General features: G+C 42.2%; 1 protein-coding gene across 5 annotated transcripts in view; it reads right to left on the bottom strand.

Annotated features, from left to right (window-relative positions):
- The window catches only part of LOC101938809 (ATP-binding cassette sub-family C member 12), a 101,467-nt gene extending 90,233 nt beyond the window's left edge, over positions 1–11,234 (bottom strand). For 3 of the 5 annotated variants that reach the window (XR_010592562.1, XM_005289954.5, XM_065567100.1), the window contains exons 1-2: positions 11,054–11,216; positions 2,876–3,000 (exon numbers count right to left, since the gene is read on the bottom strand). Coding sequence is in view for 4 of the 5 variants with exons in the window: in XM_005289954.5 (XP_005290011.3) it covers positions 2,876–2,971 (96 nt within the window). In the remaining variant the exon portion in view is untranslated. Of the gene's footprint in view, positions 1–2,875; positions 3,001–11,053 lie in introns of all 5 variants that reach the window. The other 2 variants (XM_024104125.3, XM_065567101.1) reach the window with 2 other exon arrangements.
- Between the last annotated feature and the right edge of the window lie 2,533 nt (positions 11,235–13,767).

Below are 13,767 nucleotides of genomic sequence, written 5' to 3'. Positions count from 1 at the left end.
ATTTCATTTGGTGGCCCCTAGTTCTTATATTATGGGAACAAGTAAATAACTTTTCCTTATTATTTTCTCCACACCACTCATGATTTTATATACCTCTATCATATCCCCCCTTAGTCTCCTCTTTTCCAAGCTGAAAAGTCCTAGCCTCTTTAATCTCTCCTCATATGGGACTTGTTCCAAACCCCTAATCATAAGATGCTACAACATGGGGGGGGGAGGGATAGCTCAGTGGTTTGAGCATTGGCCTGCTAAACCCAGGGTTGTCAGTTCAATCCTTGAGGGGGCCACTTAGGGATCTGGGGCAAAATCAGTACTTGGTCCTGCTAGTGAAGGCAGGGGGCTGGACTTGATGACTTTTCAAGGTCCCTTCCAGTTTTAGGAGATGAGATATCTCCATTTTAAAAAAAACACATGAGGAGGAGAGGCAAACAATGTAAGGCAAAGCAAATATATAACTTGAGCTAAAACTTTGTCTACTTCAGTAACTTTAATAGATTTGGTTCAGTAAAGACAAATGCTAAGGTGAAAATCCTGATAAGTGCTGAGCACATGCTAATTATCTGCAAGTACTGTGGATCACAGTGGGAATTGCAGGTGTTTAGCAAAGGAGCAAAACCTCTTGGGATTTGGCCACTTTTTTTTTATACCTAAGAATAAAATGCCTGTGCAATAATTAATACGGAAGAATGTTAGTTAGACAGCAATACTTCAGACACAGATTTGGGCAAAATAATAGCCAGTAAATTGAATGTTACTCTACAGTGAAATACAGTTGCAGAGAAAGCACAGGCTGTATCAGAGGAGGAATTTCATATGAGACAAGGCAGATACAGCACTAATGAAGCTGCATCTGAATTACCACAAGGATATTAATAAAATGGAGAGTATCCAAAGAAAAGCAACAACTATACTGAAGGATTTTGAAAACATGGTTAGGTATGGGTTAAAAAGCATTAGTTAAATGAGGATTCACTAAGGGAATATATAAAGCCAGATCCAATCCTACACTGACGCTACTGTATGCTGTGCCACTGATGTGATACTGCCCTGAGCCAGCTACTGGAGGACTCCTCCTGCATAGGGGGTATCCTAGGGTGTCACTTAGTCATTGTAGTAGCTCCCACCTCCCTGTGGCCAGAGGAGAGGTGTAACCAGGAGAAAAGGTGCATGACCACAGCAATTCCTGGCTGTTGGAATAGTTCCTTGGGGTCATAAGCAATCATGATAATTTAATGGAGTATAATAAAATTATGATGATGATTATTACTGTTACACAGGTTGTCTCCTCTTTGCTCTACCTCCTATTTCATAATATCTTTTACAGGGAGCCTTATACTAGGGGCACAAAGGATGTCCTTTGGGAACCTGGTGTCAAGACTACTCATCCCTAGCCAGGCTCCGCTTCCTGCCTTGACTTTAGGCTCTTTACTGTTGGAATCTATGAATCAGAGTAGGTGAAACACTAGTGGCTTCTTTTTATTACCTCTTTATTCTGTAGCCCCAGTCTTTTTCCTAGCCTGCTCTCAGGTGACATGTAAACTAGCAAGAGCAGAAGCCTCCTCTGTAAGGGAAAACATTTTTTAAATGGGAGTTGTTAAATGAAAATATTTTAAAGTAAAACTAACAAAAGATGCGTATGTCCTATGTGACAAGCTCCCCATTCCCTCCAGCTAGCTACCCCCTAGCCTTGCAACACTTTCCTTTACAGGCTAACACTACAGTTATTGATGAGTTCTTGTTCCCTTTAGTCACCAGAGTCCTCAAGCGCTGAGCACCCACAACTCCAGCTGATGTCAGTGGGAAATGTAAGTGCTCAGAAAATTAGGGCCAAGTTGGACATCTCTAGCAGGTGCAACACAAGGCACTTATCTGTTTCCTTGGCCTTTTTCTTGTTCCTTCCCTTCTAATTTTGTGTCTTGAATCTCTTCTTTATATTTTCTCTGGTACTCTATTTCTTCTTCAACTCATTTTCATCATCATCTGTTTCTCTCCACATTGAGGGAAGTCCTGCCTATCATTACTAATTACACAGACCTCTCGCTCTCCAACTGCTCAGTCCAACTGCCGCTTGCAACCTGCAGGGAACCTTCTGGCACCAACATTCCTTCCCCCATTCTGTTAAGGAAACATCACCCCAAACATTCTGCCTGAAGCAAAAGCTAGAAGGCGTCCATCGAGAATGCTTAACCTTTTTATGCATAAAGAGCAAATTAACTCCACTACAGACCCTCTTTGTAGCTCAGCAACAAGGCTCCCCTTCCGTGCAGGATCCTCTTGGGGAACGTAGTGCTGGAGCTAGCCACACCTATATTGAATCCTCTTTCAGAGCCGACACACAGAAAAAGCAGAAAGATATTTATTTTTTAGCCCCTGTGAGTTTTGACAGCATGGGGATTCAGTCCTTGTCTGGGGTGGGGGCAAGGAACACATCCTGCCCCTTTGGTATCTTTTAGTAGCCAGTCATAAAGAAAAGAAGCAGTCTTTAGTTGTAAACTGTAGGATCAGCTGTGCAAATGCTGTTTCATGGTACAATATTAAGCACTTTTTAAATGGGCCCATCCTGTATTCCTTACCAAGACAATGGGAGCTTTGCCTGAGTGTGGGATGCAAGATTAGGCCCTAAGATTGTCTTCCTCCCCCAACTGTGACCTTTCTTAAAAATCATAAACTGGAAGTATTTTAGACCATTAATATACCATTTTTACTTTGCAGATAAGAAAATCTTCATATGATCTATGTAGAAGAGAAATGCTCCTGCCAGTGTAAAGTGGCACTTAAAGTTCCTTTTGTAGTGCCTTCAGACTGGGTGAGTGAATAGAATTTGGGCCACTATACATGGCTGTAATGTAGTTTAATACAGTAAATTGTTACTTACATAAGTGAGGCCAGTAACTCCATTACTTTCTACATTCTTCTCTTTGGTTGAATTATTTTTGGGGCCAGAAAAACATTTACTCTTCTTACTTGGCATTTTCTGTTAATACCACAACTCTTTCTTTTCTAAAATGGAGAAGAAAAGAAAACAAACATTACAAAAACACAGCAAAGGTAAGTGAGCCTGAAGCCTTTTCCTTTACCACAACTTTTTCATTCAGGTAAACTATGTTTAAGAAACACTTATCTCCCATTAGCAGTTCCCTAAACAAAAGCTGATCTGGTAGGATGCAGAACAGCAACTTTTAGGGCCAGGTCCTCAGTTGGATATTAAAGAATGGAGCTATGCTGATTTTTCCATGGGAATTACCTGTGTCCTCCAAAGAAGTTAGTTTGCATCAGATTTTTGTGATGTATTTCTAGAGTTAAAATTTTCACATAAAAATCAAATTCAAGATTGGGTGGGCAATGCACCCTTGATGTTCCTCCTCTTGGGCTGCTAGTTCTGAACTTCTTCCTCCATCCACTTCCAGGGCTCAGATGGGGCGTGCGCAGGAATAAAAATGTGATGGCTTTGGAGGGGCATGTTCTATGCATGCCCCAGGGCCGGAGGAGCTCTGTCCCCCCTCCAATTATTGGAAGTGTCTGTGCCCCTGCTTGTGCCCCTGCTTGTCCCCCCGCCCCTTGTGCATTCCCATGGGCCCTAGTTTTATGTCTGGTCAGACTGAACTTTCTCTTGTAATTCTTACTCTCCCCTTTTCAACATGGCCCCTCTTTTATATTTGAATGGAGAGATTGAAATCTGAGATTCACTAGCAAATATTCCTAGAATATTGCACAATGCAATTACTGTGAAAGAATCCCACACGCACAACTGAAAATCTCTGTAAGGTCTTAAACTCATTCTTTTTGTCAGGAATGGACTGCCAGCAATTCTTGGCATGTGTTCCACGTACTGAGCTTACACAACCAACTGGCAGTATTTCAGTCAAACTGGATATAGAAAAAAACCCAGAGATCCTTTGAGGGCAGAGGAATGATTGCGGGTATTTAATACAGAGACTACATGTGAAAAATAGCTTTTTACATTTCCAGTGCAACCGTCTAGTGTGAGAGACATACAGACAGATAAAATAACTGCACTGAATTATAAAATTTATGATGCATGCATTGAATAACTTGACATTCAAATCTCCTGTTTGATGATATTCTTTTGATTTGTGGGGCCTTGATGATATATGTCACGATGCTGAGAAATATGTGAAACTTTTGCCACATTTGGAAAAGGTGAAGTCTCTCTATATTGAGACAAATAATCTGATGATCAGACTATTCAGTTTTGTTCCTTTACATAGAGAGTAGACAGTATATCCTATGTGATCAGTCATCTAGCATAACTTTACATGGCTTCATCACTTATGCATAATGAGGTTGTTCCAAATTCATGACAATAAATGCTTTCTACCACATCCTACCTCACCTTCCTTTAGGCATTCTCTGTGGGCCAGATCATCAGCTGATTAAAGCGGTGATTAAAGCTCACATCCGTATGGTTGAGTATATGTTTAAGGGCCTAGGTATCAGTACTCAGCCTGAACTTAGGAAGGAGGCCTCTTAGCTGATATCCTGGATAAGCAGAGAACATAAGAACGGCTACATTGGGTCAGACCAATGGTCTACTTAGCCCAGTATCCTGTCTTCCAACAGTGGCCAATGCCAGGTGCTTCAGAGGGAATTAACAGAACAGATAATCATCAAGTGATCCATCCCCTATTGCCCATTCCCAGCTTCTGGCAAACAGAGGCTAGGGACACTTCAGAGCATGGTTTTGCATCCCTTCCCTTCCTGGCTAATAGCCATTGATGGACCTAGCCTCCATTAACTTATATAGTTCTTTTTTGAACCCTGTTATAGTCTTGGCCTTCACAACATCCTCTGGCAAAGAGTTCCACAGGTTGACTGTGCATTGTGTGAAGAAATATTTCCTTTTGTTTGTTTTAAACCTGCTGCCTATTAATTTCATTTGGTGACCCCTCAGTCTTGTGTTCTAAGAAGGAGTAAATAACACTTCCTTATTTACTTTCTCCACATCAGTCATGATTTTATAGACCTCTATCATATCCCCCATTTCTTGTCTTTTTTCAAGCTGAAAAGTCCCAGTCTTATTAATCTCTTCTCATATGAAAGCTAATAATTTGTGTGCCCTTTCTGTACCTTTTCCAATTCCAATTATCTTTTTTGAAATGGGGGCAACCAGATCTGCACGCAGTATTCAAGATGTGGGCATACCATGGATTTATATAAAGGCAATATGATATTTTCTGTCTTATTATCTATCCCTTTCCTAATAATTCCCAACATTCTGTTACCCTTTTTGACTGCTGCTGCACATTGAGTGGATGTTTTCAGAGAACTATCCACAATGATGCCAAAATCACTTTCTTGAGTGGTAACAGCTAATTTAGACCTCATCATTTTATATGTATTGTTGGGGTTATGTTTTCCAATGTGCATTACTTTTGCATTTATCAACATTGAATTTCATCTGCCATTTTGTTGCCCAGTCACCCAGTTTTATGAGTTCCCTTTGTAATGCTTCACAGTCTGCCTGGGACTTAACTATATTGAGTAGTTTTGTATCATCTGCAAATTTTGCCATCTCACTATTTATCCCTTTTTGCAGATGATTTATGAATATGTGGAACAGTACTGGTCCCAGTACAGACTCCTGAGGGACACCACTATTTACCTGTCTTAATTTCTGAAAACTGACCATTTATTCCTACCCTTTATTTCCTGTCTTTTAACCAGTTACTGGTCCATGAAAGGATCTTCCCTCTTAGTTTGCTTAAGAGCCTTTGGTGAGGGACCTTGTCAAAGGCTTTCTGAAAATCTAAGTACACTATATCCACTGGATCACCCTTGTTCACATGCTTGTTGACCCCCACAAAGAATTCTACTAGATTGATGATGCATGATTTCCCTTTACAAAAGCCATGAAGATTGATGCAGAATATTTGTTTAGTTTCTCTGCTGAGACCTTATCTTCCTTGAGTGTTTCTTTAGCATCTCAATCATCCAGTGGTCACATTGGTTGTTTAGCAGGCTTCCTGCTTCTGATGTACTTAAAATTTTTTGCTGTTACTTTTTGAGTCTTTGCCTAACTGTTCTTCAAATTCTTTTTTGGCCTTCCTAATTATATTTTTATACTTTACTTGCCAGAGTTTATGCTCCTTTCTACTTTCCTCAATAGGATTTAACTGTCACTTTTTAAGGATGGCTTTTTGCCTCTAACTGCTTCTTTTACTAGAGATGCTGGAAAGTTAAGACAAATTAACTAAAGGTATGAAATTAAAGTGCATTACATCCCTGTGTGGTTGCTCTCATCCAGAAATCAAGTGGCCTTAGCTCACTTTATCTTAATTCCACAGGATTAATCCAGCAGTTTAGAGAGGGGAGAGGAATGTAATTCCCAAAGGAGACCTTCAGAGTCAGGCCATGTCTACACTACAAATTTATGTTAACTCAAGTTACGTTGGCATACAGCTGCCGCAGTTAGTATATTGCTTGTGTGCATGCATACTTTGCTCCTTGTGTTGGCAATGTGCGTACTCACCAGGGGCACTTGTATTGATGCAGAGTGCGGTGTAACATGGGTAGGTATCCCACTGTGCAACTAACCACCATCCAGCACACTGTCTTTTGAGAAATTTGGCCATGCATGACACGACTGAAACGAGTCGTGCAGGAGTGACTGGGAGTATGGGGTCAACTTCCTAGTTTGCAACTATTTCCATCCCATAACGTCATCTGTATTCCACAAACTCATGTGGTCCTCCTCGCTGTCCACCATCTCTGACAGAAGCATGGAGCCTGCAATGCTCTGCGCTCTTGTCATGAGCATTGCAAGCACAGGGCACACAATCCTGCAGTATTTAAAGAGCCACAAGTAAAGACACGGGAACATGATGATTCCTTGGAGAACAGATTGCTATGGGTCATAGCAAGAAACAGTTCCAAGTTGTTGGTGGCGTTCATGGAGCAGCTGCAGATGATGGAACTCTGGTTCTGGGTCTGAGAAACCAATACTGACTGGGGCATCGCATCATAATGCAAGTTTGGGATAATGAGCAATGGCTGCAGAACTTTCAGATATACAAGGTCATATTCCTGAATCTGTGTGCCAAGCTCACCTAAGCCTTCCAGTGCAGAGACACCAAAATGAAAGCCATACCGACAGCGGAGAAGCGAGTGGCTATTGCACTATGAAAAATTGCAACACCAGATTGCTACCGATCAGTCAGGAATCATTTTGGAGTCAGGAAATCCACCATTGGGGCCACTGTCATGCAAGCGTGCAGGACTAATCGCTTCCTGCTACGTCGGACTGTGACCTCTCAGCAATGTGCAGAACATAGTGGATGAATTTGCAGCAATGGGGTTCCCAAACTGTGGTGGAGAGATAGATGGTACGCATATTCCTATTTTGGCAGCAGACCACTTAGCCACAGAGTAAATCAACAGAAAGCACTACATTTCTATGGTTATGCGAGTGTTGGTGGATCTCCAGGGATGCTTCACTCACCTCAGTGTGGGCTGCTCAGGAAAGGTGCACGATGCATGCACTTTTAGAATACAGTAACTCCTCGCTTAACATTGTAGTTATGTTCCTGAAAAATGCTACTTTAAGTGAAATGATGTTAAGCGAATCCAATTTCCCCATAAGAATTAATGTAAATAGTGGGGGTTAGGTTCCAGGGAATTTTTTTTCGCCAGACAAAAGACATTATATACATATACAGTATAAGTTTTAAATAATTTTAAACAAACAATTTAATACTATACTCCCCCAATGATGATTGTGAAGCTTGGTTGATGCAGGGGCGTAGCGGGGTCAGGGCGTGGGACTTGCCCTGCTCCACCCAGTGTTCCAGCTGGGGCGCAGGGTTGGGGGCTTGCCCGCTCGCTGCGTGGAAAGCTGGGTGGGCGGAGCAGGTCAAGCCCCTCCGTGCCCTGACCCTGCTCCCCGGCAGGAGCACTGAACGGGTGGGCAGAGCGGAACATTGCACGACTTTAAATGAGTATGTTCTCTAATAGATCAGTGACCTAATAATGAAACAGTGTTAACCGGGACAACTTTAAGTGAGGAGTTACTGTTCAGAAAGCTGCAAGCAGGGACTTTCTTTCCCAATCAGCAGATTACAATTGGCAAAGTTGAAATGCCAATAGCGATCCTGGGCGATCCAGCCTACCCCTTGCTCATGAAGCTGTACACTGGCTACTTCGACAGCACTAAGAAAAGATTCATCTACAGGCTCAGCAGGTGCAGAATGACAGTTGAATGTGTCTTTGGTTGTTTGAAGGGTCACTGGCATTGGATCTCAGTGAGAAAAATATCCAAATGGTTATAGCTGCCTGTTGTGTCCTGCATAATATCTGTGCAGCAAAACGGGGAAAGCTTCTGCTGAGGTGGAGCAGCTCTCTGCTGAATTTGAACCGCCAGATATAAGGGCTATTAGAAGAGCTCAACACAGAGCTATGCAGCTCAGGAAAGCTTTGAAAGACCATTTTCATAGTGAGCCAGAATAGCATGTGTTGTTGTAGTGTACTCTGTCGGGCCATGGTAGGTGAAGCCTAAGGGTACGTCTTCACTTACCGGAGGGTCCGGCAGCAGGCAATCGATGTTCTGGGATCGATTTATCGCGTCTGGTTAAGATGCGATAAATCGATCCTGGATCGATCCCGGAAGTGCTCGCCGTCGACGCCGGTACTCCAGCTCGGCGAGAGGAGTACGCGGCATTGACGGGGGAGCCTCCCTGCCGCGTCTGGACCCGCGGTAAGTTCGGACTAAGGTACTTTGCGTACCTTAGTCCGAAGTGGGGGCTTAGTGAAGACCAGGCCTAACTCTGGAGGGGAATGAAAAGGAAAGAACTCTACCTCTCTTGGTTGTACCACTACCTCTTGTAGCATGAGTAAATCAATACATCAAAAAACGTGCTACTTTGAGGAGGGGGCCATCCTTGTTATTTAAAATTAAACTACAAACTTATCCGAGGTTCTTTCCCTTGGATTGTGCTTGCCCGTGCTCAACTGGTAGGACTGGCTGGACTGGGGTGGAGTCAAAAACAGATCCTAGCTTGCTGTGTACCTGGATCCCCTGATCGCCTGTCCCTCATACTCCTCCTCACTGTTGACAGCAGGGACCTGTGACTTATGCTCCTCGGAGGTATCCACTGGTGCTGCTGGTGGTGGTGATGGGATCTCCACCGAGTATGGCATGCAGCTCATCACCGGATTGATTGTTAGCCTCCCTGGCCTTCTGATATACCTGCCACAGCTCCTTGGCTTTAACACAGCATTACTGGCGGTTTCTGTCATACCACTTCTCTTGCATCTCCTGGGCAATCTTCTTGTAGATGTCCATGTTTCTGAAGCTGGTTTGGTGCTGTGCTTGCACAGCCCGTTCTCCCCACAGGCCCTAGAGATCCAATATCTCCTGTCTACTCCAAAGCGAAGAACGTCTGGAGCAGGTAGCTGGCATGGTCAGCTGGGCAGTTGCATTGAAAATGGAGAGTTGCTAGGTGTGCTTGCCAAGCCAGGCAATTGGGAAAAGGAATTTCAAAAATTCACAGGGTTTAAAGTGGGGAGGGCGGCTTCTGCTCTCCGTGACCCCTGGGCAGTAGAGTTCACAATGGTAACCAGAGCAGTGAGTGTGGGGTATTGTGGGACAGGTGCTGGAGGACAGCAATGATCGACATAAGTAATGCAGCATCTACAGGTACATCAACCTTGGCTCTGTGCTGTTTAGAGAGGTGGTGTTACTAAAATTGGCATAATGGGACACTTAGGTTGGCAGGAGCTAAATTTAAGTGAAGACGCATGCACAACTAGGCTGACATAAGCTGCCTTGCATCGGCCTAACTTCATAGTGTAGTCCAGGCTTCAGAAATGTATGCAAAGGTCAGTAGGATTCAGAGTAGTAACATAGTTTAAAAAAAAAAAAAGTTCAGTGACATATTGGGGAAAATGGCTACACAGGGTATAGCAAAGAACTGGGAGTTTGTGGGTGTGTTAGTAAGGGGACACCTAATGAAAGTAAGATGAGGATCACGTCCATCAAGAGGAGCCTGATTGTGGTAAATGGAAGAGGGGGAAAGCACCTTAGCATCTACTGCAGGAGAGGGGAATTGAGAGTTACATGAGATAGGTATTAAGAAGATCAGGATGTATGACTGTGTAGGTTGTGGGCTGGGAAATCTCGTTCGTAGGGGAAGGGAGACAGTTTTGCTTTGGAATAAAGTGTCTTTATATGCATATTATAATATGGTGGAGTTTATAAAGCTGTGATATAATAGGTTGCTGAGACTACCCCGTACAGGCTGGAGCTTTGGTGGCTGTTGTGGAATGGCTCTGCACCCACTAAAGAAGAAATGCACCTGTAGAATAAAGACAGCAGCTGCAGAAAGGTTCTGGGGCTGGATAGGGAGCTTATATTGCAGGAACTTTAATAAAAAACAGTATCATGACTGTCTACAGTGAGCCCCAGGGAACAGCTAACTTCATCCAGCATGAAACTGTTTCATTGTGTGTACTTTTCTCAAAAGATAGTTCAATAATATAAAGTCTTGCATCCTAAAGTAAAATGTTCCCCTATTTAAAAAAAAAGGAAAATAAACCTATCAGCTGTAATTATCATTTCAAAAGACATGCTCAGTTAAATCTACCACAGTCCAGTAATAAAGTGTCATTATCTGATAGTATACATTACTGCATATAAAAAATTTGTCTTGTCATCCTCCCTATTAGTGAGAGGAATTAATTACTCAGCGTAGCAATGGATACAGAACAGTTAGAGGTTGCACTTCAAGAGAAATAAGGTGGAAGCATTGCACAGTGTAGGATCTGTTTTCATTGACATTGTTACTTATAATATAGATTTTTCATGAAACAGAGTATTTTCATAACTAACAAAGTTAGCAGTCATACAGTTAATATAAAAGGTAAGTCATTTTTCTTTTAGATCTATGTCTGCATATTAAAACTCAATGGAACATGAATCTGGAAAAATAGTTTGATACCATTATATTATCATATATAATATGCAGTTTATTGCAGAATAATCTCACTTTCATTCAAAGTTTATATTTATCCTGCACACATAAAAAAAAGAGGTTCTTACCCACGAAAGCTTATGCTCCCAGTACTTCTGTTAGTCTCAAAGGTGCCACAGGACCCTCTGTTGCTTTTTACAGATTCAGACTAACACGGCTACCCCTCTGATACTTTACTCTACCATGTGAGTTAGAAGTGTTTGGCTTGTCCTGTTGAAGGAGCTTCTGTGCAAAGGACAAAGTTCTTGTGGCAAATGTTTTTATGTATGGTAGTATTGCAGCAGTTTCTCAGTGTAATTAGTCTAAAGGTTAGATTAGAGAGTCCTGTGCAATTCTAGATAAAGCACTTATATAATTAAATGTGTCTCTTATAAAAGTCAATTTAAAGCTTGTGAAGATTTCTACAGAGCCACAGAAAATGTACATCCTATTCACCTTACCCTTGCAAGTATTTACATTCAAGTCTAGGCTGATTTATGAATCTGGTATGATCAAGAATGCTATATGTAGTATTAGGGGTACTATGTAAGGAAAATAGTTGGAGGTAGGAATCAGAGCAGAGAACTAAGAATTAAGATTTCTGGGTTCGCTTAATGGCTCTGACCCTCTGTGTGACTTGAGCAAGTCTTAGGTCCAAATTTTCAGAAGTATTTATTATATCTTAATTTTGAGTGGCCAACATGAGACACTCAAGCCCTGGTTTTCAGAGGTGCTGAGCATGCACTTTGAAGTAAAGTGGACAGTGTAGTGGAGTAAAAAAGTTAATTTTTAAAAGGAATAAAATAAATAGATCTCTAAGCTGGCTAGTTTCTTGTAGGCTTCACAGTGGAAGTGGGTGTCAAGGGGAGGGGGAACTTGACTGAGAAAAGGTATGGCCTTGCTAACCAGCTCAACAGCATTTTGTGCCTTATCCAGCAGCGCACTTAAGCACATGAAGTATGACTACTCACATGCTTAAGATTAAGTATGTGGTTTTAGTACCTTGCTGAACTGGTTCCTAAATCAGGCCAGAGCAATTTTAGTTTACATGGGGCCAGCCAGTGCAAGCTTCTTCCGGGAGCCACTGCACTGGTAGAGTTGCCAGCTCCTCCAGAGGTTTAAGTGACATGGGGCAAATTGGAGGGGAAAGGTGGTGATATTCTTCCAAGCTCTGCCCACAGAATAAGCCTCACCCATTTGAGTCAACCAAAATGAGGTACTACTCATGGTAGATTGTGCAGAGATTCAAAATATGGATTGTTCTATTCTCTGGGCTCCTCAAACTTGGTCCCCTTCAGCATGCTTTGAATGTGTCAATAGACTGTGCTGGGCTCCTCAAGCGTGGCTTCACCTTTGTGGTACTTAGATCCCCAGATATGCTCCTTGGGCTTGGCTCTTCCTTGGTGGGACTCAGGTCTCTGCTTGGCTCCTTTAACTTGGGGGAAAAGTATCTCCCAGACACCACCCACACATACTTAATTTTTGCACTATCACTTTCAGGCTATTGTAAGGATGTGAACTTTCCTCTCCTTGCTTACATGCTTTCATGAGCAAGTAGCTAACAGTGTTGACAATATCATCACTGGGCATCTGAGTTAATACCTCACTGAGATAAAGGGGCAGTTCACACCTCTCAGAGCTATTATTTCAGACCCATTGCATCAGTTAACCTAAAAAATGTGATCTCAATGTTTCTTAGCTACTGTAACACTTAGAGACTTTTTAAGAAAAATTAGGAGCTGAATTTTTGGAGCACATCATGGCAGTGTGAGAGGGGTACCAATACACTGTACCATGACATATTGGCTCAGCCTTAGTCCTGCTTGATAGTAACAACATCAGAAGGTGTCATAACATTGTCAACATTAGAACTCCCACTGGTGCAGATGTATATTTTGCTAAGTTTCCCTAGAGTGCATGTTACCTGAAAAGCAAAGGCTCTGATTGCCAGGCCCAATTGTCCTGGCAATCCAGCTTTAGGGAATAGAGTCAGATGACTCCATGGAGCCTATGATAACGGTAGATAACCAGCTGAACATGGGCTGCCTGTGCAATGCTGTAACTAAGAGGGAACACAGTCCCTGGAGATACAAGGGAATATCAAGTAAGAGTAAGGAGGTGGTATTACCTCTGTATATGACATAAGTGAGACTATTACTGGAGTACTAGGTCCAGATCTGATGTCTATATTTCAAAGAAGATGTCAGACAGTTGGTAGGGATTCAGCAAAGGGGTATAAGAATGTAAGGTCTATTTTCCAGACCCCAAATCAACGAGAGACTTAAAAAGCTCAAGCTATTTCATTTATCCAAGAGAGAGTTAAGTGGTGACTTGGTCACACTCCACTAGTACTTCCATGGGGAAGAGATTTCAGCTAGTAGATAGTTCTTTAATCTACTAGAAAGAGCTAATGAGATCTAATTGCTGCAAGCTGAAGCTAGTCAAATTGAGACTAGAAATAACATGCACATTTTAACAGATATCCTTATCTAGGGATATGGTAGCATCTCCATCACTTGGAGTCTTTAAATCAAGACTGGATATCTTTAAAATATATGCTATAGTTCAAACAGAAGTTACAGGCTTGATGCAGATATTGCTGTTATAGCCTGTGTTATACCGGCAGTCAGATCATTATAATGGTTCCTTTGGGCCCTAAGTTCTATGAAACTATGGAGCTAACTGAGAAATCCCTTTGACATTATTGTGAGGGGCTGGTTCTTCAGTTACTGAGTGATGTACTGCCAGCCACTAAAGAACTTTAGGGAGGCAGAAACTCAAAGATTATTTGAGCGCACTTAAG

Source organism: Chrysemys picta, chromosome 14, assembly GCF_011386835.1.
Source record: "Chrysemys picta bellii isolate R12L10 chromosome 14, ASM1138683v2, whole genome shotgun sequence".
Lineage (NCBI taxonomy): Eukaryota > Metazoa > Chordata > Testudines > Emydidae > Chrysemys > Chrysemys picta.
Note: the sequence above shows the minus strand (reverse complement) of the source record. Positions and strands in the feature narration are given on the sequence as shown.